The following is a 26,545-nucleotide window of genomic DNA, read 5'->3' as shown; positions in this document are numbered from 1 at the left end:
TATGTACTCATGAGGATTAGAAACCTAAACTTTAAAAAAAACTGAAAATCAGACGCTCTCTTTAGATTCAACAGATGGTATAGAGTGCCTTTGAACTGCAAAATCTTGCCCCAATTCAAAGCAAGCCATGCTTGTACAACAGCAGACACACTGGAGCTCTTGCGACCCAAGCTGTCCTTTGATTTCAATGGAGATGGTTCGTGTATGTCTGTTCACAAAATGGCTGCCTCTACTAAAATTAATAGGTGGCCCCATGCACAGCAAGATCCTGCATGCAAACCTGAAGGAGAATGTTGTAATTCTGAAGGGAGTAAATCTTACACACACACACACACACACACACTGCATTTCTAAATTATTTTTAGGATAACACTTCTGTAATGTGCACTCCTCTGGTCATCCAGATTTTCATTATGTGCTTTTCTACAGCATGTCAACAGCCATACCTGCAATGGATAAGATGCCAAAAGCAAAACATCCCAAAGCTGCACCAACTAGGCAAACCGGGCATTACATAACTAAGTCCCTGCCCTTGTTGCATACCAAAAGCAACTTAGAAAGATGCTAGACAACAATGGACACCCCACACATTGGCATCGCCAACTTTCACTCACAAGCAAGCCACCATGGTGTACTTTGCAGCATTGCATTTCTGTAACAACTGTAGGAGAGCTAGCATAACAGTTTTGGCACACCACTTACTTTTTTTTTTTGGCATTTTCAAAACTATTAAACAGAAGACACGATTACATCATGGGTCATAGAATTCAAGCTCTGAAATGTAACTAAACTGTGTGTATATAAACTTCTCACTCTGGACTAAGCACCACATTCAACAAGCTGTGCTTTGATCAGATGTGTTCAGTAAAGCCCATTAAAAAGCATTCAGCATCTGTAAAGTGTCATTTTTATGGAAGGAAAGATTTAAGCAATTACGGAAAACTCCAATAATCATCTACAGTAAATCCATGAAGTTCAAACCTCTGCTAAACATATTAGCTCAGATTACTAACTAAACACATACAAGTCAGGCAGTATACATTAATTAAGTAATAAATGAATTTTCCTGTTTCTATAAATCAGTGTTAGCAATGACAACTTGAGTCATCCAATTTTCAAGCACTAGGACAAATGCAGTATGATACTCAAAATCATGGTGGGTTTTGCATTGCACTAATTAACACCAACATTTACTGCACATGATGTATGCATACATCAAATTGGTGATTTGAAGGAGTGTTTCTCACAGTATCAAATCACACCCTAACCTCCTCCCACCCCAAGGTACTATTTATTTAAAATATTTATCTTTCCTAAACATTCATGCTCACTGACAAAAGAAATATCTCCAACCTATCAAAATAATTCTTAGGAAATGGTATATTCCTTTACGAGCTCCACTGAAACAGGTAATCACTTTATCACATGACAATGGCTTAAAAACTTACCCCATGTTAGTTCATCTGTAATTTAGCTATACAGCAAACAAAGATACTGCTTATCAGAAAATTCTGGGCATGAACCCAAGCCTAGATTTCCTATCCCTAACCCTTGCCCCAGCACCAATCCAGAGCACCAATCCACCATCAATACCTGTTTTGGAGTCACGTTTAATAAAAGTATCCAGGGTTGTTGCCAGGCAACCCCAAACATCTTGGGGCCACCATTTCAATTTCTTACATGGCTCAAAATGGATTCTAGGAGCTGTCATTTACAACATGGCCCAGTAAAGCCACCAAAGCACACCAAAATAGGAAGGAATGTACTAGAGGGCCCCAGCATTACAGGAGCAGTCTACTGACATAGAAGGGTCCTGTCCCCACCGTCAGAAGGAATGCTACAAAGTCCCCTACAACCTGAATCCAGCCTTGACTTAACCCAAAACTTTATGGGATGACAACAGGACTTTGTCTAGTGAACCTGAAGGCCCCAAACCTATATTCATGGATAGAAGACAGTAAGTAAATGGCATACAACTCCAATCCTTGGAGGGAGAGCTTGGATTTCCATTTTTGCCTAATGAGTGGTGTCATATTTCTGCTGCCTACACCTTGGGTTCTAGTTCAAGCCTCCAGTGACAGGCAGCAGAGACGAAAGGTCTGACTTCAGGTACAGCTGCCCACCCACTTCAATCTGAAAGCCCTCATCTGGGCCATTATTGCCTTCAGGCACCATTTCAGAACCACGGCCACTTCCTTGCCATCAGGTGAAAAACAGAAGAGTGTGTCATGCATCTATTGAAAACAGAACATTCCAAACCCGCATGGCATATGGGTGGGCTGAATCAATCCTTGAAGTTTCCTCAAAATGCTCAACATCACCTTCTGGAACTGCCCACCAAGGAAGGCCAAGAACCAACAGTGCCGCTCAGTGACATACTTACCAAGCAGACAAGAAGAATGCAATGGGTGCCTGTATCAAACATTGCTGAGGTCTGGCAAAACTGAAAGAAATGTATTGCCTCCTCACTTAGGTACAGGTCTACCAAAATGGTCAGCACTGTTTCGATCCCAAAATAAGCCTGAAACCTGATTGAAATGGGTCCATTAAATCAGAGCCTTTTGAAAAAAGAAGGAGCTGCGATGCCAAATGGCAAATTTGAGCCTGGTTCTAAATGATCCAATAGTGGGGTTTAACTCTTACTCCAAGCATCTGAAGCCTGAATGGAATTATGCCCTCCTCTAAGGAGACGTTCCTCACTACTTGCCCACTCAACAAAGCATCTTTAGCTGTCTTAATCAACCAAGAAGAGTAGTCATCAAGAGCACAAATGGCTGGCCTCTAAGTACCACAGGTCAGTCACATCCTCAGCTTGTATGAACAGAAATTTATCCATTTCAACTGAGTAAGTAGCTGTCAAATAGAGATCATCAGGAGCTGCCGCAACAATGGCGTATAGCATTTGCTAGAATTATTACTAACAAAAGAACACCACATAATAAGGGCAAAACCACTATGTGCTTTAGAAAAGCACTGCAAAAAGGCACATGGTCATTCTGTAAGACACAGGTTATCTGTGCTTAACTATTTTAAAATTAGATTTAATAAGCTTAGATTTCTCGCCTACATTTATTTTTAAAGTTTTTTTTAACCTCCACTGCAGATCCAGAATGAAACAGTAATCCAATATGGAGCCCCTTGAGATCAGCAACGGATGCCCTTCTCCAGGAACCCTCTGTGAATGATATTAGGAGGGTGAGTACCCGGAGGAGGACTTTCTCTACGGTGGCGCCCCATCTACGGAATGCGCTCCCCAGAGAGGTCCGCCTGGTGCCGTCGTTATTTGTTTTTTGGCGCCAGGCTAAGACCTTTTTATTTAAAACTTATTTTAATTGCTAAATTATTGTATCAATTAGGATTTTAAAATTTTTAGCCGAGAATGCACCGGGGGGGGGGGGTTAATGTTGTTGTTGTTGTTGTTTTCTTTTAAATTGTTATATTATTATTATTTATATATGTTTTTATGTATTCTTAGTGAGCCGCCCCGAGGCTTTGTTGCGATGGGGGCGGCACAGAAATGTTTTAAATAAATAAATAATAAATAATTAGCAAAGGAATTTTATCTGACAAAAATATTTTCCCTTCATATACAAAGGATGGCAAAGGACCTTTCTGGTCCTATGCCATCCCATTCCTGTCCCCATTTCCCCTTGCAGTTATGCGCTACCCCTATTTTCTCTCTCAAAAACCTACTCCTGAAGGCCAGAGGATCTTCTGGAAAGGTATTCAATGCAATCTAAAAAGTTAAAATAGAAAAGGACTACATCTCCTAATAAGGCACTCTGGATCTCTGCCTTTGTTGTGATCTTGATCTGAAAATAATTTGTAGGTGACTAATTCTGGTTGAATGCTAATTTGCAAGCCGCCAAAATGAATTATTCTTTGGTTAAATGGTAGATAATATTTTTTCACATTTATTCTCTATCTACCAGTGCTTTCAGTAATGGTTCATCTTACCATTTCAGTAGCTACAAGGACAATATCATATGCTAAACCAAATGAAATATAATAACTGGCAATCTTACCATAGAGAGCAAACTGAGTGCCAAAGTTAAAGCAACTACAACATTTCAGAAGGTGTCTTTGTTGAAATCAGTTTGAGTAATAGTTCAAATCTGGCCACCCAACAGCAAAAGAATTCCATTTTAAAATACTCCCAAGAAATTTCATTAGAAATTTTCTCCCAAGAAAAATCCAGTGAGTTGTGAATGGCTAAACAGCAATATAAGTAAGATAACAATTCTGTGGAATAGCAGAAGCAGAGATGTGGACTTTCTGGGGAAAAACCAGACACAGGGGAAAAACCCTCCCCCACCCCCCGGGTTTTTCATAGGGAACTCCGCATACCCTTGGAAGAGAATAGAAAAATAAGCATTACTGATTTTTAAGCACTCTTTATAGATCTGAAGTCACTTTTTAGCTTTACAACAGCCTTCCCCAGTTGGTGCCAGAACGTTCAGACTTCAGCTCCCATCAACCTCAGACAGCATGGCCAATGGTCAGGAGTGCTGGCCACTGTACTCCAAAATACCTGGAGTACATTGGGAACCTAAAGCAGTCTCTACGGCCCTAAAGTCACACTATGAATAAGATCCTACAGTTGTACTATGTATGAGCTGATTTGCTCATAAAATTATCAATACACTGAAAAACTTGTCTAACTCATGCCTTGAAATGTAATATACTAAATATGACAATTTTATAAGCAAAGCAAGGTATAAATCTTAGAAGCCAAAAGGAGCGGGAAGAACTGGAGGCAAGGAAGACTGCTGCATAACCTTGGTTCTCATTCTAAGAAACTTCAGGAAAATTCCTAAACTTGTTCCTGTGGTGTGGAGCTTAGGGAAATCTGGTCCAAATAAAAACCTATTGAGATGTTATTAGTCAGGCAAGACTCAACCCATTATATACTGCACATCTTTTTTTTTCATTAACTTTGAAAGTTTGCCTCTAGCGATAGCATCACTCCCATGCCTATGCCATAGGAACCAGGCTACTGAGGAAGGTTTTGTTGGCCTGTTTTGTTTAGGTAAAAAGAGGTTATTCTAGCAGCTGCAATTAAAAGATTTTATAGAAGAGGCACCATCAAAGGATGCATTAGTGTGAGGCCTAACTCAGAACTTTAGCAAAAACTGTAGCAGTGAGTTCTATAGACCCGAGGCTCACAGTTAATTAAAAGAAAAAGAAATGTAGGTGAGATAATCCCACATGCTACTCCATCGCATCTGGTGACAATTACAGCATAATCTAGCATTTTCTTTGCATAAAGGCTTCAGAGTAGAACTGCATTAGAGTAGAACTGGTTAGATACAGCATCTAACCAACATCTAGTCCCAGAAACATGGGACTCCATAGAACAAAATCCAAACTGTCAGGAACACACATTTCCTTCCATACTACAATAAAGTGATGCTACTCGCATGCTGGAAAACTAACCACGAGCTGATGCATCCCTAAATTTCTATTAGTCAAAAGAAATATTATGTCAACAATTTTGGCAAGGAATTTAAGAATTATTCTGGCAATCTTACACAGAGGATTAAAAATTCCCCCGTGGCTTAACTTTTTCTAGACATTTTACAGTTCTAGTTTCCCTACGTAAGTATTCTCATTATACAGTTTTTAGAACTAATTTGGGAGGAGAAATATATAAACACCTTGCCTTGAATTCTAAGAGAACATTTCATAAAGCAAAGCTGCTCAATTTTTTAGAAAAAAGAAAAACAGTGACAATCCTTGCAGAGGAAAAATCCTTTCTTTTTTTCTAGACCTTCACACCTCTGGGCAAAGGATTCCAAATTCAGAGCCCATCTGCCTGTCTTATGCCCTGCCAGGAAGAACGAGGCAAAGCTTAATATGAAGGCAATTTTGCCTTCGCCCTCTCTTTAAAAATACAGAGTTTCATTAGACTCACCTCTGGGCCCATCTAGCTTGACCTCCCTTGCTGCAACCTTGACAGAGCACTCACTGTGATGCTTTCTGCAGTGACTTTGAGGAATCAGGGTGGGCAAACAGTCCCATGTCAAATTCCCCCTCCTGAGGTCATAGGAGTGCCTACAGTCTAGAGTGATTCCAACATTTCCTATGGTCCCCGGAACATGCTTCTTTCCATGACAATAATACTAGGGTTCAGTTAGGGCAATTCAACGGCCAAAGAGGAAGACCTACTATGAGATGGATCTACAACCTGGAGTTTACAAAAGCTGAACAAGCCTTTCAAGAACAGGCCATTTTGGTGGGCACTCATTCATAACATCACCCTTAATAAGAGACAACTTGACAGTCAGCACCTAACAATGTAACAACAGTGACAGCAGGCTTGGCAAACATCTTGCACCATGGCATCCTCTGCACCATAAGAGCTTACAAGGTCTTCCGCCAGAGGATGTCACTACAGGATATCCATTTAGACCCCATTCACACAATTCACTTTTCTGAACAACTCCTGCACTCAACCCAGTCCAAAGGGAGCATACAGATAAAGTTTACATGTGCAAACTAGCCAAAAGCTGAAATCCTAAACACGTTTAGGAACAGTTCAGACACACGAGGCTGGACACCTCTGGAGCATCAAATGCCAGCAGGGGGGCACTTGCAGGAACCCCCTGGAGTTGCCCCTCTTTGTGTCCTGCTTGTTCAACAGGCTCTCACTCTGGCTGAGCCTGCTGCTTTGTCACTGGCTCACTTCCTGGTCAAGGAAGTGGTTCCAATGCTGGAAGGAAAAGAAAAGGGTGAGATGCAACAGGCTGGTGACAATGGTGGCAAGCAGCATGACTCACTGTGCAAATTCACGTAGTGTGCTTTGCTCAAGAACCCTCAGAAACCTGCAGCCAGCACTGATGGCCATCACTCACTTGATGAATTGAATGGTGCACCACTGAATGTGTGAACTCTTCTGGAAAGTCCCAACTCAGGTGATGTTAAGAGGATGCAAACGTTGTGACTATCCTGTCTAATCTGCAACCATCAATGTGCAACAGATCTAACCAATGAGTGGCACAAGCAGAAATGAACCACCCACTGAAATTGGTATTACCACTAGGCAGAGGTCACACAGAAATACTCCGTATGCCAACTGCTAAGCAGTTCTGGCATGATCCAGTAATCAACCAGGAGAACCTTCTCCCATATGTTCTTGCCCAGCTGCTAAGACAGCTCCACTCTGGGTTATACCACCCAAAAGAGTAGAAGCCCCCATCCATGGATTGCACTTCCCAATGCAAATAGGCCTGGCATATTCATTAAATGCATTTAGACACCTGGTTTAAGACAGACCTCTTTAAGCCAGCAGCTGTTTCATTTGCTGCTCTGATTGTTACTGCTGGGCCCTCAATGTTGTAAATATTGTTCATTTTTCCATGTTTAATATGTATTATTTTTATACTTCTTTGTTGAGTGTTTTTGTTATTTTGTTGCCGCTGCTACTATTTATTTAAAAAACATCACATCTCTAAAGGCATCCCAGATGCTCATGATTCCACAAAATCCCTTCGTCCTCATCCTTGGCAGAAATAATGACCTGGTTTGTTTTAGCATATCAATCCTTGGCTTTCCCACTGATTAACTTTGGCTTGTAAGGTCCTTGGGGCAGGAAACTTCAATTTGCTCATGTTACTGTGTAAAGTTCCATGTGCAAAGATGCACTAAGTAAACAAAAGAAAATAAGAAGAATCGTCTCCCGAGCACGTGGCTTTTTATATTGGCAGTTTTAATACGATATTCTTTGTTTTTTAATTGAAACACAGATCTCTTGACACTTTTAGAAACAGAGTTTGAATAATTTCCATTCCACAATCCCTTAATAACCAAATTCTCTTATTTTAAAGTCCTGTATTACCATTTAAATATAATGGAGCAGCTGAAAGTAAACTGGGTGAAAGAGGTCAGAAAAGAAAAATTGTATTTCAGGCTGATTGAAGCAAACTTTTCCCAGCTGTCTAGTAACAGGGACTAGCTTGTGTTTGGTGGTAGATGAAAAGTAAAAGCAAAATCTAACCTGAATAAATGTTTGCACCTTTCCTTTAATTTGGGCAACCCCAATCCAAGCCAGGATCTCTTTTTTCACAGGGTCTCTGCTCCAGCCCTGACCAGTGTTTCCAAGGATTTAGAGGGGAAGGTGAATAAGGTGAATCCTCCCCTTTCCTCTCCCATGTATCAAATGATGGATTTCCCTCTTGGCTGCTAAGTAGATCAGAATGTTGGATGAGAAAGCCTAACTGAATGCCACGTTCTGCGTAGGCATCCGTTTCGGCTGGCAGAACTGACTGGACCTTTGCTGCCGAGAGTCTCCAATATTCCTCCATTTGGCTGGAAGAGAGGACTGCAGCAAGTGCGGAATAAATTATGCAATTCAACTGCCACTAAATTCGACTGTGTGGGAGAAGGGCGGGTAGGGGAGAGGGGTTTGGAATTAGCATTTCTCCTTCCCTGAACATTTACTACGTTTACGTTTTGCCCCTGTCCTTAGGCATCCTCGACACACACAAAAAGGATATCCTTTTCCCTTAGTCAATAGAGAAACTCCTACAAGTGGCTTCCCCAACTGCATTCTGCAAAAGTATACCCGGAATGCGAACCCACGCAACTTCAGCCAGTGAAGTGGAATCGTGCAGGAGTGCGCATTTGTAATGCAAAAATACAATCCCAGAAAATTGCATGGCTCCCCCTCCCAGCTCAAAACACGGACACGGGGTGGCTGCGAGTTTCCACTTTACCCATTCCTCTCTAAAGTTTGAATGGGACGCTGCAAGCGGCACTTCTTTTTATTCAGGAACAAATACTAGCTTTCCACGCTTAGCAATCTTGAAATTTATTCATAGCCTTAAATTGACACAGAATTCTCTCCAATACTTTGAAAATCTACTCTGACCCCACACATGCCAAAAGCCAATAAATCCTTGTTCCACCGTAAGAAAATACACCCTTGCGTAACTTTCTCCAATCTAGTCCGAAAAACTACACACACTGCTTGCGACTGAGGGGCGGGGGGAGTCTGTGGAAAATGAGCTCAGCACTGGCACCAGAACAATACTTTCCCATAGAAACAGAGCCATATATTTAATTCTTAGTAACTCTACTCAAGTTTCACCTTCCATTTCCTCCAGAGACTTAAAAAATAATTTATATTTGCACTGTAAATTATCTGCAGATCGATCTGCATCTGGCCTCATTTTTTTTGCAAAAAAAAAAAAATGTTCAGCAGCTCATGCATAAGCTCTCCAACACCCTTTATCTGTCCTGACTGTGCAAAAGGCAAAAAGAGCTCAGTAATCCCAGCAGAAGAATGCAAATAACGTCAATGCACAGCTGAACAGCAAGCCCTCCCTTACAGGAACTATGCGCGCGCGCGCATGTGTGTGTGCGCGCGCGCGTGTGTGCGCGCACGAGTGTGTGTCTGCAAAAAGAAAAAAACACATACTAAACAGGAAATGTAACTGAGAGCTATTCAAAGCCTCAAACTTCAAAATGCAATTGCATTCCGAAAATTGCATGCATGCAACTCCAAAATGCATGGACGACTTTTTGCATATCTGCAAGAAACACAAGTCGGAGCCTTACCTCTCGGTTGAGACATTTTCCCCTCTGCTCTGATGGGGGAGGGGAACACAAAAGACTTTGCCTTCTCTCTTCTGTAGCTAGTTTTGCAACAAAGATGCAAACTGCAAGCGCTCAATCTTCATGCAACTGGAGTTTTTCTTACTTCCTAGACCAGATCTCCTTGCAGAGGAAAGAACTGCAATTGCACACCTTGCAAAACAGATTGCAAAGTGGGCTTTGCTCCCCCCTATTGCAATGGTAAGGAAGGCTCTGCTGCACCTACATGATGGGCCAGGTCTGGCAGCTAAAAGCTCCAAACTTGGATCCGAGTGTCTCAGTGCGCAGACGTCCTTTCTACGACCAGTGCATTGCTTTCTGGGTAATGTAGTTCCGCCGAATAGTCCATCGGAGGCTTCTTTAAGGAGAATCCTTTCGATGGTCGGGGAGGTGAAGGTTAAGATACGCGGAGCAGCCATCTACCCTGAGGCAATTGATAGGAGGTGGGGCGGGGATCATAGATTGCAGCGAAAATGTAAGTAAGGAGTGGAAACGGCGGCTTGCAATCTTGCGCTGTGTGATCCAAGGGCTGCAGAGAAGCATTGGCTAGCAGAGCTCGTATATAACCACGTTGCAAGACTTCATGTCTGTCTATTGGCAGTTTCATAACACTATATGCATTGCCATGCTGGATGAGGAAAGCGGTATGAGGTGGAATACTCGGTGCAGTCTGTCGTTCTGACTCTGTCTAGCCTGGCAATTCTGGAAAGAGTTCTTGTGATCCTTGTTCCATCCTCTGCCAGCTGCTGGCAATCAGAAGTAAATTGCAATAAAACAGGGAGCGTGGATGGTGGCCATTAGATCTGCGCTTCTTTCCCTTGCCCTATCCTTAAGAGGGAAAAAAATGGAAAACCCAGTTAACATAAAATTAAAGCATTTTTGCTTCCCGTTGGAGATATTTCTACCATGCAAACTAACACAATCCGTAAAGATTGTCAAGACACATGGAGGGCTGGTGGGAAGGGGGGGAGCCAAGTGTGTACGTAGATTTTAACATTCTATTTTTGTATTCAATATAGTACATTTATTTTAAAGTCCATTTAAAAGACTTACATCGACCAGGATTTCTTAATCCAGTGTTAAATCAAAGGAAGTATTTTGATTTCTGATGAGCTGCTGTTTTAAAAACGTTTGCCCAATTAAATACCAGTTTGCTCATTGCTTGTGTTCCTATTTCCTTTATATACCCTTAGGGTTCAATCCTATGCATACTTAGACACCCCCCCTCAAATGTCCTACATTTTCGAGCCAGGTAGAATTTTTAGAATAGATTTTTTTTCTATCTAAATATGCACAGGGTTGCACCTTAAGAGAGCTGTCAGATCCTTTAGTGCTGCTGACAGCCAGTGTAGCCTTGCGGTGCCCCATTCAACCATGAAGTTTCAAGCCAGTTGCTCTCAGCCCAACCTACCTTACCGGGTTGTTGTGAGGCACGTAACCCAGAGGTGGAGTTCAGAAGTGTAAGGTGTGGGACCTTGACCTTATAGGTTCAGGAACACAGCACAGCACAGGACTGAACCCCAGAAAAAGCCCCAGTAAAAGCAGCAGAGTCCATAGATGGAATGTAGTGCTAAAACTGGTTGGGAATGATGGGAGTTGGAGTTCAACACATCTGAGTCACACCAGCTTGGGGAAGGCAGACCTAAGCTATGCAACAATTGTGTATGCTTGTTACCAGTGGTACCATTGCAGTGGTACCATTGCTTGTTACCAGTGTCAGCTATGCAAAGCACTGGGCCAGCATATGCTTCAACTGTGCCACCTTTGTCACTAGGCAAAAACGTATGGGCAGGGAACTGAACTCTCGTTTCAATTTATATGTTTAATACACTTCTGTATTTAAGAGCTATTGTAGAAAACATTGGGACTGAGAACTCAAACCAGAGGCAAAAGATCGCTCAAGGAGGTGAGTCAAACCACAGAGCCCAGATCAAGCAGCAGATCATGTGACTCCACAAGTGTCACTGGAAGGACAGGTCTCAGCATGAGGCATATAGACAATGAATGCGACACTGTGGTAGGGCATCACGCCAATGAGTCCTGCTGCCTTTTTCCACCCCAAATTATGGCTGCCAGCAGAACATTAGAAAAGTAGGCTTTGCCTTGAAGAGGAAGAATTCTCAACATCTTTCAGCATTAGGAATTGCAACCAACTTTTCTGTTGCTCATTTTGTCTTTTCCACTGAACCACCTACCAGCAAGGTCATAGAGTTGCAGTGTGTTCTTGCTGTTGCCCTCCCTGGACTGGCCCAATCCATTTTGCGGATTGAGACCAAGAACAAGATGGTGCCTCCTTCTGGGCCATGAAGATAAGCCAACTGGACTGGCAGGTGATTTTTTCTGCACCGCTGATGCCTCCCCTGCCTCTGCCCCTGCCCCTGCCCTTGATGGGAGAGGGCTAACTTAGCGGAGGCCACATTGCACTCAGATCTCTCCTTCAAAGTTTCACAGCCATCTCCCGGCCTCTGGTGCCTGAGGCCATTGCTTCACCCTGCCTTTTGGTAGGACTGCCCCCCTGCTCAACACATCCTAGCCCTCTCCCTCGGAAATCAATGGGACATACTCTTACCTCTGACTGAGTCTTAAGCAGCCCCAAACTTATACACCGAGGGCATGGTCCTATGCATGTCTGGACACAAAGAGCCCCACAATTCCCAGCATGCTGAAAATAGTAGGATTTTTTTCTATCTCAACATGCATCGGTTGCACTGGGAGGGAGTAACCTATGGCTCCTACATGGTGTCTGAGGGGCCATGGGATATTTTTAATCTGGGAATTGGCTTTCTGATCCGCCTTTCCCCTCACAACCAGTGCAGAAAGGACTGCAGCAGTTGCCGCACCAGATCAGTCATACAAACTCAGAGGGATAAAAGGAAACCTTTTGGTGAGTGGAGAGGAGGAGATGAAAGAGGCCAGAATATGAAGTGGAAAATGCTGGGAGCTGTAGGACATTTTTCTGTCTAAGCATGCATAGGATTGCACACTTAAAATATTTTATTTCTGATGTTATGGCCCATTTTAAAAATAAAAAGCAAAGCTCTTCTAGTTCAAATTGTTGGCTCTGGAAACTGCTAAATGTGGACTGCTATTTATTCATTCATTTGAAGTATTTTTATCCCACTCCTCAGCTAAAACAACTCCTGAAGCAGCTTGCATGTAATCAGTAAAACAAGACTGCCTACCTAGAGGCTTGCGCCTTAAACAGATACAACTCTCAAGGAAAAGTGAATGAGGAGGGAAGATGAAAAAATTAAGTCTTTCAACCAGGCTGCTGGAATGACCCCATTTTCTACTCTCATGTTCCTGCTACATATGGTGGAGTTGTATGTTTGTGTGTATGTGTGTTTGTAAATGTATATATATCAGGAAAGATATTATTCTACAATGGCATTTTTCTTTATGAGCCAGTATGAACCTACACTGCCATTGCTAGAACCTTGCAATGAATCAATAAAAAGAACCCAAATTTTGTTAATAACCTTTTATTATACAGTACATATGCAGTACCACACACATTGGACAGGCAGGGTTGGGTTGTGGGGTGTGCGCAGGCATTAAGGACTTAAGAGAACTAAGTGAAAAGACTATGATAACCAATGGCACATTTTAAAAGTCTACTGGAAAATATGCATCCCTCACTTTGGCACACCAAAGACTGAATGTTGTTTACCAGAACATACTAAAATCTTTGGGGAAGAATAAGTATTGACTTTCTGGCAGCCTTTCTTAATATGATATTCTCCAGATTACAGCTCCCATTGTCCCCAGCTAGAGTGCAGCCAAGGAGTGATGGGAACTGCAGTCCAGCACATCTTGAAAGCCCCAGGCCACTATATGAGATAATGGCTTGCCTGGACATCCATGCAAATTTTCTTCCTTTCTTGTCTGCTTGTGTGTTAGCTCTTTCTCTCTGTCTGTCTCTTTCTCCACTCCCTTTCTTTTCCTAAGTTTTCTGACTTTTTAGAGCTATCAAACTGGATAAAATATATATATATATTTATTTATGTATTTAAAACATTTCTATGCCGCCTCCATCACAACAAAGCCTCGGGGTGGCTCACAACAAACTCAAGACTATTTTGGACAGCAAAGATGAGACTTAGATCTGGTCCGAGGGCCTTCCCTTTGTACCTCCCTCCATTTAGAATGAAGGGTCGCTATGCACATCTTGGTGTGGAACACTCACTCCTTTTGCTAGACTTTATGATTTGTGGGCATGGCACTTTATGAAGAACAAGTGGACAAGTCCCTGTCCTGGAAAGGCTTACAGTCTAAAACTGACACAATGGAGACAGAGGAAGGGAAGAGAAATGGAGGCAGGCCTAAACAGAGGAAACACCTGCCTCACAAGTCAGTCAGCTTAGGGCAGGGATGGGGATATGTGGCTTTGAAGAGGCAGTTGCACTGCAGCTCCCAACATCTTTCTCCACCATTCACCATTGATTATGCTGGCTAAGACTGATAAGAATGGCAGCTGAGCAACTTCTACAGACACACACATTCTGTATGTTTGCTTTAGGAGCTGGTAGAGAAGCTGAGCTCAGGGTGTATGGCCTCTTTGTGGGAAGGATACCTGGAGGGGGTTTTGTTTTGTTTTGTGGGTGTGTGGAGGGGGGGGATATGAGCTGGGTTCCAGCCCTGCCGACTTGACCAGATTCTTTAACTGCCCTTCCCCTTTCTGAATTACGGTTTTCTGCAGAGCAGTACTCCTAACGTGATGTTGTTGAACTGCAGCTAATTGAGAGAGGCAGTGTGGTGTGGGGAGCTGAGAGATCCAGATTCTAGTCCCTACTGAAGCCTGAAGCTGACTGGGTGATTTTGAGCCAGTTACTCTCACTCTGAGCCCCACCTTATCTCATAGGGTTGTTGTTGTAAGGGTAAAGTGGAGTTATGTAAGCTGTTCTGGATTCCTCACAAGAGGAAGAACTACAGGACATAAATGCAATGGAAAAGAATAAGAATTGGGGTCAGTGCAGAGAGAGCTCAGAATATTCTAGAAGCAGGAAACTGACCTACTGGTTACTTACTATGAAATTCCCCATCAACAGTGCATACCTGGACAGCAAAATAAGCAGACCCATTGCTCACTAGTCTTCCCCAGCTGTGGGGAGATACTGTATAGTTCCATCCAAATTCCTGCAGCTGCATCTGGGTCTGCACATTAACATATGCAAACCTGTGCACTCTTTTGTCTTCCTTTTTAGTGTTACATTAATATTGTTTTTATCCATGCTCCTGTAAAGTTAAAAATAAAGGCTCCAGTCCATGAAGAGCTCCACTGACAGAGGAGACACCAGCCGACCTGACTAGATACCTGGTAGGCTTCAGAGAATGTCATGGACAGCTGTGCTTTACTGCTCAGGTGCCATACTAGGAGGGGAACCATGGCTCAACTCTATGTGCAGAGGATTCACAGTTCCAGGTCCTGCTTAATAAATGTCAAAGGCTGCAGTGAATTAACAATAATTCTTTGATTGCTTATGAACTAGTGGGGGAAATCCTAACCAGGTCACTAAGGCAGGTTTCTCTTCTGCTACAGTCCTTCTGCTTTTTGTTTCACTTTTCCATATGATATTATCTCTTTACCTCTGTTGGGGATCACATTTCACTACAACTCCCACATAAAAAGTAGCTGCTACAAAAGTCTTTTGCTCCTGGCCTTACAAAGCTGCTGAGAATAGGAAAGAACAGCAGTCCAACCTGGCACTTAACACCTGTCAGGAGTGTATATATTCCTCCTGTCCTGCACCAGTTACTCAGGCTACAGATTTCCTCTGGATCCAGTCTGGGATCCTCATTCCTTAAATGCCCCCAGCCCACCAGGTAAGGTCTAATCATTGCTCACTACTGTGTCTTTGTGGCAGGTGAGGATGGTGATGCTGGCTCCAGCCAGACTTGCACAGCATTGTGTCCTAAGAGATCTTTCTTCATCAGCTGGCATTTGGCTAGCTGGTGCCTTTTCTGCTTGTTTTATGAGTCATGGTTTATGTGCTTCAGCTTTATTTTGTTGTATTACTTATTTATGAGTGTTTTTGTTGCTTTGTTGTCTGTGAAGGGCTTTGAGCTATTGAGCCACTGCACTGTATCCAACCCTGACCATTCACCAGCAGATTTTTCCCTCCCCTCTGCAGCCCCACATGAGCCTCCAGACCTGTTCTGGAAGGTTGTTGAACCTTCCAGGGCAGGTCTGCAGCAGCAGAGTAGAGAGCAAAGCAGAACTGATAAAAGAACAACATCAGCTGGTGGGCCACAGTCTCTTTAATTGACCAGTCAGCACAGATTCCCAGTGACGGGGGTATCTATCATTATTTCAGTACATTACAAGGGAGGACAAGACTGATCCTTTTAATTACTGTTCAGTTAGCCTGTTCGATATAGTAAATAAATTGTATGTTAAGCATGTATGTTGGAAACTCTGCGAATGGCCTGAATGGAAGAACTTTATAGTGGGAAAGTAAACAAGCTTCATGGTTGGCCATTTCATCATTGACGAATGCCAGATTTGATATTATTTGATTCCAAAATGTAGCAAAAGGCCAAAGGGAGCATGCCAGTGTTGCATCCATTGATTTTAGGTCAGTGTCTGATAATATTCCCCAGGACAGGCTAAGGGCAAAACTGGAAGCTTCTACCTTAGAGCATAAACTTCCTTATTCATATGAATATGTTATACGGTAATACTAATCTGAAAATAAGATGCAGCTGGCAGGGACATTGGTCCTTAGTTCTGGCCAAACAGGGAATAAAACAAGGCTGTATTGTGTCCCCTTTTCTATTTCATTGTTATGTTACCTGCTTGCTTCAGTCTTTATCAAACCTTGACTTCTATTCACCTTAGTTGGCAAACTGATCAATGTCTGCTTTGCTGTATGGGAATGATACTGTAATTCTGTCATTTTCAGAAGTCAGACCCAGAAGAGCTCTTCAGGCATTTTCCATTATTTTACTGAGGAACAGCCCATGATACCCTACCAAAAGACTGAAATCTTTTTTTTTTTTTTTTTCCCAAAAAGGACTGTTCACTGCAGAGGCAGGTGAATGGCCATGATATAGATGAGATTAGCCAATATAAATATCTCAATGTAACCTTCCAGGCAACTGGATTATGGAGAGCACAGTGTGTATATGTTATTGGAAATGCTCAGATTATCTGCTTACACTATTCTTAGATTTTTTTCTAAACAGGGTTTGCATATATCATCTGTGATAAATGGCATTAAGGGCAAGCTAACATCTCAAATTATGTATGGGTGGCAATTGAGTATATACAAAGATGTCCATCTCCTGGAAGCAATGCAGTTCCTCTGAACTATTCATGGAGTTCCTCACCATCTCCCTAGTGTCGTGCTCAGAGTAGAATTTGGATTGGTACCACCTGTTTGGTATCATGCAATTGAGCTATTGGTTTAAACTAATTTTTGTCCGTTCTGGACTGACCCTCCTGTTCCTAGAGGATAATTTCCCTTCTAAATGGACATGAACAGTTGAGGAGAAATTACAGTAATACAGAATCTTCAAGAGCTAAAGATTGGATTGAGCTATGGGTCTGGGATGCACCTTTACAGGGAGGTCAGAATAAGTATTTAGCACTATCCACCAGCTGGCAATCATTATAAAAACTTTGTTCCTGCAGATGCTCTTGAAATTCCGAAATATTATGGAGTGTTTACCTTTGCCCATTTTACTGTTCTACTATCAGCTCTCTTGGAAAGGAAATGCTCACAAATTCCTTGTCCTTAACATTTCTGCCCTTGCCAAACTGTGTAGTTGAAACAGTCAAACTTGTTATATTATACTGTTTATATTGTATGGACATTAGTTCCTATTCATTGCCCCAATACTGTATTAACAAAATTTTGAGGCAGAACCACTGAGTTTTACTCTTCCTTTCTTCTGTCAAATGCTACCTTGAGCTAAATCTCAAGATGGCAACATTCTGTTCTGAAGTATATTTTATATGGAATCAGATGGTTAAAACATATTTTAAGCTGAAACTATAGATTGTCACTGAAGTTTGTTTTGACTATTATTTACGCATTGTTCTGACTATTATTTTAACTTGAATTTATATTTGTTGGAGAATGTTATACTTTTTAATTTATTTGTTTATTTATTTATTTTTTGTCTGGAAGCCGTCCGGAGTCTTATGCGAATGGGACGGCATACACAAATTCTAAATAAATAAATATTGGCTAGTGCTTGACTATAAATCAAACAAACAGTAAAATAAGAAAGAAAAGCAGGTTGCTTACCTGTAACTGATGTTCTTCGAGTGGCCATCTGTGCAGGTGCTGCACCTGCGCAGTGCCTAGGCCAGAAGATTAGAAAGCTAATGGATTTTGGCGGGAAAAAGCTCCGCTCCCCTCCCCCCACAGTATAACTAGAGCGGAGCGTCCGCCATTTTACTCAGTTTTGAAGACCAATGTTCGCCCCCTAGCAGGCAATGACAGTACCACAACAAGCAACATCGTTACCGCAAGATTAGTACGGAACCAATAGAAAAAGAACAAGTCCACTCACTGACACCATGCAGGGTCATCGGGTGGGTTGTGTGAATGCACAGATGGCCACTCGAAGAACATCAGTTACAGGTAAGCAACCTGCTTTTCTTCGTCGTGGCCTCTGTGCGTCACACATATGGGTAGAATAACAAGCTTATCCCAACTGGAGGAGGGAGGTGTCGTCACTGAAGAATGGCAGAGAGCACTGCTCTGCCAAAGGAACAGTCCTGTCTGGCTCACACATCAAGCCGATAATGCTTGGCGAAAGTACACGGAGCAGCCCAGGTTGTGGCTCTGCAAATATCTTGAGTTGGAACACCTGCCACAAAAGTCGACAAAGTCAGTACTGCTCGCGTAGAATGGCCCCTCGGAAGTGTAGATAAGTCCATTCTTGCCAACTGGAAGGCCAACACTATGGTCTGTACAATCCATTTAGATAATCGCTGAGATGAGACTGGAGAACCTTTGTCATTCTCAGCATATTTAACGAAAAGTCTGTTAGAATTCCGAAAGGATTCTGTGCGAGATCTGTAAAAGGCAAGGCAGCGCCGAACATCAAGTGTGTGGAGAGAGCGTTCAATTGGAGTCGATGGAGATGGGAAGAATGCAGGCAAGACGATATCCTGATTCAAATGAAACGATGTTGCCACCTTAGGAAGAAACACTGAGTCCACTCAAAGAACCACCTTTTCTTTGTGAAAATTCAAAAATGGTGGGTCTATGTGTAGAGCACAAAGCTCACTGGCCCTTCTGGCTGAAGTAACCACAACAAGGAAGGCAGTTTTCCATGATACTAGACGTAGATCCATCGTCGCCAGAGGTTCAAACAGTGGCTTTGTTAGCGCTTGGAGTACAACAGAAAGACTCCAAGTCAGCATGACCAGGCGAATTGACGGGTGTAAATTTTGTAGTCCTTTAAGAAAACGACGAATCAGAGGTTGAGAAAAAAACGATGAGCCTTGTATGGAACCACGGAAATGTGAGATGGCAGCTGTGTAAACCTTAATAGATGAAGGCTTAAGTCCCAAACGGTGAAGTTCGAACAGAAATTGTAGAATGTTCTCAATGGATGCCAATTCTGGAGAAAAAGAATGACGGCCAGCAAAGGAGGAAAATCTTTTCCATTTTGCTGAGTAAGATCGGCGTGTGGAAGGTCTTAGTGCAGATTCGAGAATCGCCTGGATATCAGGATGTAAAAACGTCGGTCCCGAGACGGTTTCGGCCGATCCCGAAGGAGAAGTCGGTCGTGTACGCAGTTGAGGAGAGGATTCTGTGGATTGAGATGGTAACGGAACCTATAGAGAGACCGAATCTAGCGAATGCTCCACGCTGTCAGTTTGAGCAAAGCTAGGTCTGGGTGTCGGATTGCTCAGTTGCACTGTGTCAGCAAGTGAGGGACCGGTGGAAGTCGATGGAAAACACCTTTGGACTGAATGAGGAGAGCGGTGAACCAGGGTTGCCTCAGCCACCATGGGGCTATCAAAATTCCTGTAGCATTGTCCTGAACAATCTTCAATACCACCTTCATCAGAAGGGGAATCGGAGGAAATGTGTAGAAAAACAGGTTGCTCCAATCGATCATGAGGGCATCTCTCCTCAAGTCCTGTCCGATACCCGCTCTGGTGCAAAACAGTTCGCATACCCTGTTTTTTCGGGTAGCGAACAAGTCTATGTCCGGGTATCCCCACAACTGGAATAGTTCGTTGCAAATCATCTGGTCCAACTCCCACTCATGAGTCGTTGACATCTGCCTGCTCAGTGTATCCGCTTCTACGTTGTCGGTCCCTGCAAGGTGTACCGCCAGTAGCATTATGTCCCTTGGGATGCACCAATCCCAGATCTGCATTGACAATCGGGCCAAGAGCGGAGACTTTGTTCCGCCTTGCTTGTTGACGTAGAAGACAGCAGCTATGTTGTCGGACGCAATCTGCACAACTTGGCTGTGTATAACAGTTTCGAAAGATTTGAGAGTGTTGAAAATCACTAGAAGCTTGAGGAAATTGATGTGTCTCCCCGCTTCTTGTTGGTTCCAAGCCCCTTGGACCCGAAGTCCTGCACATGCCGCACCCCATCCAATGAGGGACGCATCGGTGTACAATGTCACGGTTGGGGCTGACGGAACGGAACACCTGTAGGTAGGTTTCGTGTAACAGTCCACCATGTCAGGGAGTGAAGGATCGAGGACGGGATCCGAAGAAGCTTGGTTTGTAAATCCCGTTGCGGGTGAAACGATTTGTTGAAGAACAATTGAAGCAGCCAAAGTCTGAGTCTTGCGTGAGGCACAATGGCCACTGAGGTCGCCATGTGCCCCAGCAGTCTTTGTATAGTGACGGCTTGCACTGTCCTCAGTCGTCGGATCTGATGGATGTGGGCACACAGCATGGCTGCACAGGATGGAGGAAGAAACGCTCTTTGTAGAATGGAGTCAATATCTGCCCCGATGAAATCGATGACCTGTGTTGGGATAAGTGACGATTTCTTAAAATTAATGCATAGTCCAAGGTCATCAAGCAAAGTACAAGTCGTTTGGACAGCCTCAAGGAGGTTGTCCTTAGTCTGTGACACAATGAGCCAATCATCTAAATAGGGGTAGACTTGTATACCCTGAAGCCATAGGTGAGCGCATACCGGGGCCATGCATTTTGCAAAAACTTTCGGTGCTGTAGCTAGACCAAACGGGAGCACATTGAATTCGAAAATAACGAATCCAACAGTAAAACGCAGGAAGCGTCTATGGGAAGGATGGATAGAGATATGAAAATAAGCATCCTTCAAGTCCAATGAGGCGAACCAATCCCCTTTTTTCAGCAACGGAAGGATATTCTGTAAGGTGGTCATCCAGAACTTTTTTGGTTTAATGTATCTATTGACATTCCTGAGATCCAGGATAGGTCGAAGACCACCGTCCCGTTTGGGGACCGTAAAGTATTGAGAATAGAATCCGTGAAGCCCATCCGTGCGAGAGAGTTGTTGAATCGCACCTTTATGAAAAAGTTGGTAGACTTCATCGCACAAAACCAAAGATGGTGGCGTAAACCGGATAGGACTCAACAGTGGAACGATGTCGAATTCTATTCTATATCCAAGCTGAATGATGGACAACACCCACCTATCAGATGTAATGGACTCCCAAATGGGGAGTCGGCTTTGAAGCTGGCTCCCAAAAGGGAGAGGGGAAGGTGGGAGGTGGAAAGATTAATTGGTTCGCTGGGACCGTCAACGAGGGCGTTTTTCGGAGTCGAAGCGCCGACAGCCCTGAGAGAAGCACTGTTGGGGCTGTTGCCTTCTACACTGCTGCTTCTGTTGATATTGTTGGCGAGGTTGATACTGCTGGCGACCATAAAGCCTGGACCATGACCACTTACGTTTGGTTTGTGGGAGCTCCATGCGACGCGCTGTCATGTGGCATTCGTGGATGGCTTTGAGTTTTTGATCGGTCTTCGCGTGGAAGAGACCAGTGCCATCTAATGGCATTTCCTCTATCCTCCTCTTCACTTCCTCAGGAAAGTTACAATTCCTGAGCCACACATGTTGTCGCAGGGAAATAGCACTGACCATGGCCCGAGAGTCAGTGTCCACATGATGTCTTACGGAGGACGCTGTGGTGGCGCAGCCGATGTTGAGGCGGGGCACTTAGAGGGCATGGCTGAAGCAGAGGTGGAGCACTGCGGTGGTACAGCCGAGGAAGGGGTAGGCCTTGGGACCAGCTGGTCTGATTGGAGCAAGGCCTGATCCCAAAGCAACTTACAGAGACGATTCTCCCTATTCTTCCTGGCCTGTTTAGTAAAGGCCAGGCAATGCCCGCACTTGTCGGTCCTATGCCCCTCGCCGAGGCAGAGGAAACATAAGTCATGCGGTTCAGCGGGAGACATTTTGGAGCCGCACTCACTGCACTTGCGGAATGCCACCCGCTGTGCCATCGCGAAAAAGAAGAAAGAGATGGTAGTACAGAGGGTAAGAATAATATTTTTGGTTTTTGTTTTTTTTAGAGAGGTAGAAGAAAAAACTACAACAAGGAAGAGAAGAAAGAACTGGGAAAATAACAAGGAACAAGGTAAGTAGAACAAGGTATAACAGGAGCACAAGGCGAAAATCTAAGCGAGAGATGAACAGGCACGAGGCACAGTGAACGGCAGTCGCAAAGACTGAGTAAAATGGCGGACGCTCCGCTCTATCTATACTGTGGGGGGAGGGGAGCGGAGCTTTTTCCTTCCAAAAACCATTAGCTTTCTAATCTTCTGGCTTAGGCACTGCGCAGGTGCAGCACCCATATGTGTGATGCACAGAGGCCACGACGAAGAAAGTGAGGAAATAAAGCAAGGGTAATTGTATGTGCAGAAGGCAACTTGTATGATATCAGATATAACAATAATTACTCAATACTTACATACATTACTATCAGGATCCTCAGGCACATCAGTTATGTGTTGTACATGGTGACTAGTTAGTTGATTACTTTGGAAGTTACTGCTGAGAGTTTGTTGCTGCTCTGGCATTTGTTATTCTTCTAAAATTGTGTGTTTCTAGAGAAAAGACCAATTATGAAAGCACCCACAATCTGATTCGAAGAATGGAAGTGGCAGGAAGGCGAAGGGTTTCATACAGGAAGAAGCAACACCATCGCATCTCAATCAAGGAGTCCCACAGACATGATTCTTCTTCAGTGCCCCGTTCCATCTGCTCAGCTTTTGAATACCTTATTTGTATTGTTGTTTTGTCAACAATGCAGCACAATACTTGCATGCATCATTGGTCCCTGTCATATAAGATGATATATACTTTCCCATGACTAAGGAAATGAAAAGAATCCAAATATTAACATAGTTTCATTTCTTTCTTCCTGATCCACTTGACCACAGTGTGCAAAGCACTGGGTCTGGAGTGAGGTGGCCCTTTGTGGATGCTTTGCTAATGAAGTACAGTGCGGAGTGTCATCAACGTGTGGATGGCATTCAGTTCCAAAGTTCGGAAGCATCACCCCCAACAGCTTCATATAACAACATGGGGCAAAAACAGTGAGCTCTCTTCCAGTTATCTTGGGGATGAGTCCCCATCTGCAGTAGCCATCTTCTAAGAACCAAATTACAAGTTATAATTAATGGATAGCCTGCAGCTTTGACTTCCATTTTCCCATCATTGTAAAAAGGGGAAGAGCTATTATCCTGTCTGACATACATGCAAAGGGGAGCTTTCTCCCTTCCTTTCTCAGGATGGAAATTCCACTTTCCCTCCCCCTGTTGTGGTTATGGAGATGAGTGAAAAGGCCCCATTGGCACCTCTCATAATGTTTTTCTAAGAAGATAGTAAAGGAACGTGATTTCCATCCTAAATACAGAGGGAGTATAAATTTCACCTTCCCATGTGCTGCATTTAAGATAACCGCCCTGTTTATTTATTTATTCACCAGAATTTCTACACTGCCTTTCATTAAAAACAACAACAAGTCCAAAGCAGTTTACAAGATAAAATCATGATAAACTACTAGGGAACGAATCATTAAAGCAATGATTAAAGTACTGCAATTTCATGAAAATAACCACAGATCTCTGACAGTGATAACAGCCAGGGAAATGCCTGGACAAACATGTATGTCTTGGGTGGCTGCTAGAAGCACTCTGTAGGGACCCGGCCTGCATCTCCTCCAATACACCCCCCAAAGTTTTTGTATTGGATTCTGATTCACAAGAAGAGGAGGAGGGCCAGATTCTGCAGCTGAATTTCCATGGCTAGCAGAACCTAAGATAATGTCGGGATTTCAGACCTGCTTGGAATGAATAATCGGATTCAGTGGAAGCCTCCAATCAAGCACTCAACTGTTTTATTTATAACAACAGGAATCCCTAAATTAGAACAGCGCTGAAGGGTGGCAGTCTTAGACTGCTACAAAGAACAGAGCATGTCCAGAGTGTTTTACGGACTTGAGTCATGTTCCCATGAGAGGGAGAGGAATGAGACCTTGAATGAGCAATACGCAAGCACAGAAGGAAAATACGGAAATATTGAGAAACATTGGAAAAACATCATGACGCCACAAGATCTTGACTAACAGATAACAAATACAACAATCAGGAGTTACTCAATTTAACATGTTTCAATGTTTGCTTTTTACAGTCAGAGGTAGGACATTGCAGGAAGACTATGGGGAAGCTGGCAGAAGGGTGATTGAGTTCTCCAGCAGGATTACATATGCAAGTGATATCTATTTGTCCTGGGGCTTCTCTCCTTTTCCTGTAGAAGGAACCTGAGCGGCAAAAGCCTGTAGATGGAGGGGTGCAAGGAGAAAACAGGCAGTTTTCTATATTCTAAAGTATCAGACTTGTAACTTTTTAGGGCAACTCCAACAATAAAGCAGGCAATCACTGAGAATTAGACAGTTTCACGCTCTGTGGGCAAGTCTAGCAAGCAAGCCAATATGGTGGGAGGGGGTGCCTCACTAGGCCACTCATGCAGTACCAGACTAAGAGGACAAACCAGCTGAGAAGCATCAGATGCTCAAGTGACTAGCCTTTAAGGTAGCAGCACCATGAAGTTCAGGACAGCTCTTTCCGGCTGGCAGAAAAGAGCGGTATTCAGTTTGCCATCAACTTTGTATCATTAAGCCACATTTCCCCAATGGCCAGTACTCCAACTTCAATTCCTTTGCTGTTGACTCCTACAATGCCCGGCGTTTGTATCAAAGCCAGCCTGGTCAGCTGTGACATCTTGCTCTCATCCTGATCTGCTTCAACGGAAGCAGAGAAGATGGCCATGAGACACGTAACATTAGGAACCCATCTGTTCTCAGTGAGATGATTATTACTTGATAGGTGCCCCAACTAAGAAGGCCCTCCTCTGTATCTCAGCCAAACAAACTTCACTAGGATACAGAATGGTCAATAAGCCCTTCCTTTCAGAAAGTAGAGACCTGGGTAGCTTATATGGCAGAAGCCATTCTTTCAGATAACCTGGCCCTGGGTGCTACAGGGCCTTAAAAACAACAGCCTGAACATAACTAATGTCCTAGTTTTAAGGAGAAACAGAAGACCAGCTGCATGCATATGAAAGGTAACATGTCGTTTGCCCTCAGACCAGTGTTTTGTATGCAGAAGAAGACATAGGGACAACCTAGTGCAGACACTGTCCAGAGAGCTGCTAACCTGACCTGATAAGCTGAGCTTCTTGTGGGATGTGACTTCTAGACATACACAGACCTTCTATGCTCTAGTCTATCCTGTGATAGCATCACCAGGAAGATGGATCCTCTGCCTGCTGCTCTGAGCTTGTCATTCTAGACTAGCTATTCTTATTTTTAATGCAGATGTGAATATGTATTGAGCAGTGCTAGTCTTACAAATGTCATTTTGCACGCTTTTATTTCAGGATTGTGCTGCATTTGTCACCTTAATTATGCTGCAAAGATATAGAGATTTTTTAAAAGAACCAGCATAATGTGATTTGCACATTATTTTTTAGGATTGCTTTGTCTAAATTAGCAGAGGAAGAACTAAAAGCTTCTGAAAAGAAGTTGGTAGAAGAATTAATAATGATAGGCAATAGTATCAAAAGCCTTCTTACACATCACTTGTCAGCACTTGGAAAAAGCAGTCTGACACAATTTTGCCCATAACATCCTGAGCTACTTTTTCCTCTTAAAACTCCTTCAGATGATGGGAACCTATAATATTACAGTAATTTGGCAAGGCAAGACCTTTTGCTATTAAGGCAAACACAACATGATCACAGCAATGCCAACAAAGCTATACCCTTCTAAGTTCACGTATGAGGAGTTGCATGCCAAATGTCAGTCTTGAGCAACATTTTTTAATGGCTAAGAAGTACCATCCCTGGAATTTGGGCTCAGCTGTAGAAATGCTGAGAGGCCCACGGCCTATTTTCAGTGGCAGTGTAGCCCGGCTGAATTTGATTTAAATCACAATTTAAATCATCGTGATTTACATCATCATGATTTAAATCACTAGCCAATAAAACTAGATTTAAATAATGATTTCCTACATATTTTTTTTCTGATTTATATCCTGCCTTTTTCCTACAAAGGGCTCAAGGCAACTTACATCATCTCTCCTCCTCCATCTTATCCCCACAACAACAACCCTGTGAGGTAGGTTGGGCTGAGAGTCTGTGACTGGCCCAAAGTCACCCAGTTGGCTCCATGGCCGAGTGGGGACTAGAACCCAGATCGCCTGAGTCCCAGTCCTGTGCTCTTAACCACTACACCACACTGGCTCTCCATGCATGCCTTACCCGTAAGTAGAGGAATATTATTAAAATATTCCCAAACTGGATCTCATTTATGGCCTGCTTCAATAAAGGGAAAGAATAATATGATGAACTTCAGACTGCACACAAAAAAGATGCAAAGACTTGTGGAGTGTTCTGCTCAAAAGGAGTCACTTTCATTTTTAGTGCTTGCCCCACCCTCCTCACACTTAGCTTCTTGTGCAGATCTATTC

General features: G+C 43.2%; 1 protein-coding gene and 1 long non-coding RNA gene across 2 annotated transcripts in view; one reads left to right on the top strand and one right to left on the bottom strand.

The window, feature by feature from the left end:
• LOC123020202 (dual specificity mitogen-activated protein kinase kinase 6) overlaps nucleotides 1–9,812 on the bottom strand; it is a gene marked incomplete at its 3' end in the record, with an annotated part of 66,421 nt that extends 56,609 nt beyond the window's left edge. Inside the window, exon 1 of the mRNA XM_044423634.1 lies at nucleotides 9,559–9,812. Within this exon, the coding sequence (XP_044279569.1) occupies nucleotides 9,559–9,574 (16 nt within the window). The remainder of the gene's footprint in view (nucleotides 1–9,558) is intronic.
• Nucleotides 9,813–9,984: 172 nt separating this feature from the next.
• On the top strand, nucleotides 9,985–22,914 carry LOC123020199. Its single transcript, XR_006414031.1, has 3 exons — nucleotides 9,985–10,069; nucleotides 22,085–22,149; nucleotides 22,623–22,914. It is a non-coding gene; the product is annotated as an uncharacterized LOC123020199 (long non-coding RNA).
• Nucleotides 22,915–26,545: the final 3,631 nt, after the last annotated feature.

Source organism: Varanus komodoensis, unplaced genomic scaffold (assembly GCF_004798865.1).
Source record: "Varanus komodoensis strain SLA01 unplaced genomic scaffold, ASM479886v1 scaffold143, whole genome shotgun sequence".
Classification (NCBI taxonomy): Eukaryota; Metazoa; Chordata; class Lepidosauria; order Squamata; family Varanidae; genus Varanus; species Varanus komodoensis.
The sequence above is the reverse complement of the archived record's forward strand: the minus strand, read 5'-3'. Positions and strand labels throughout refer to the sequence as shown.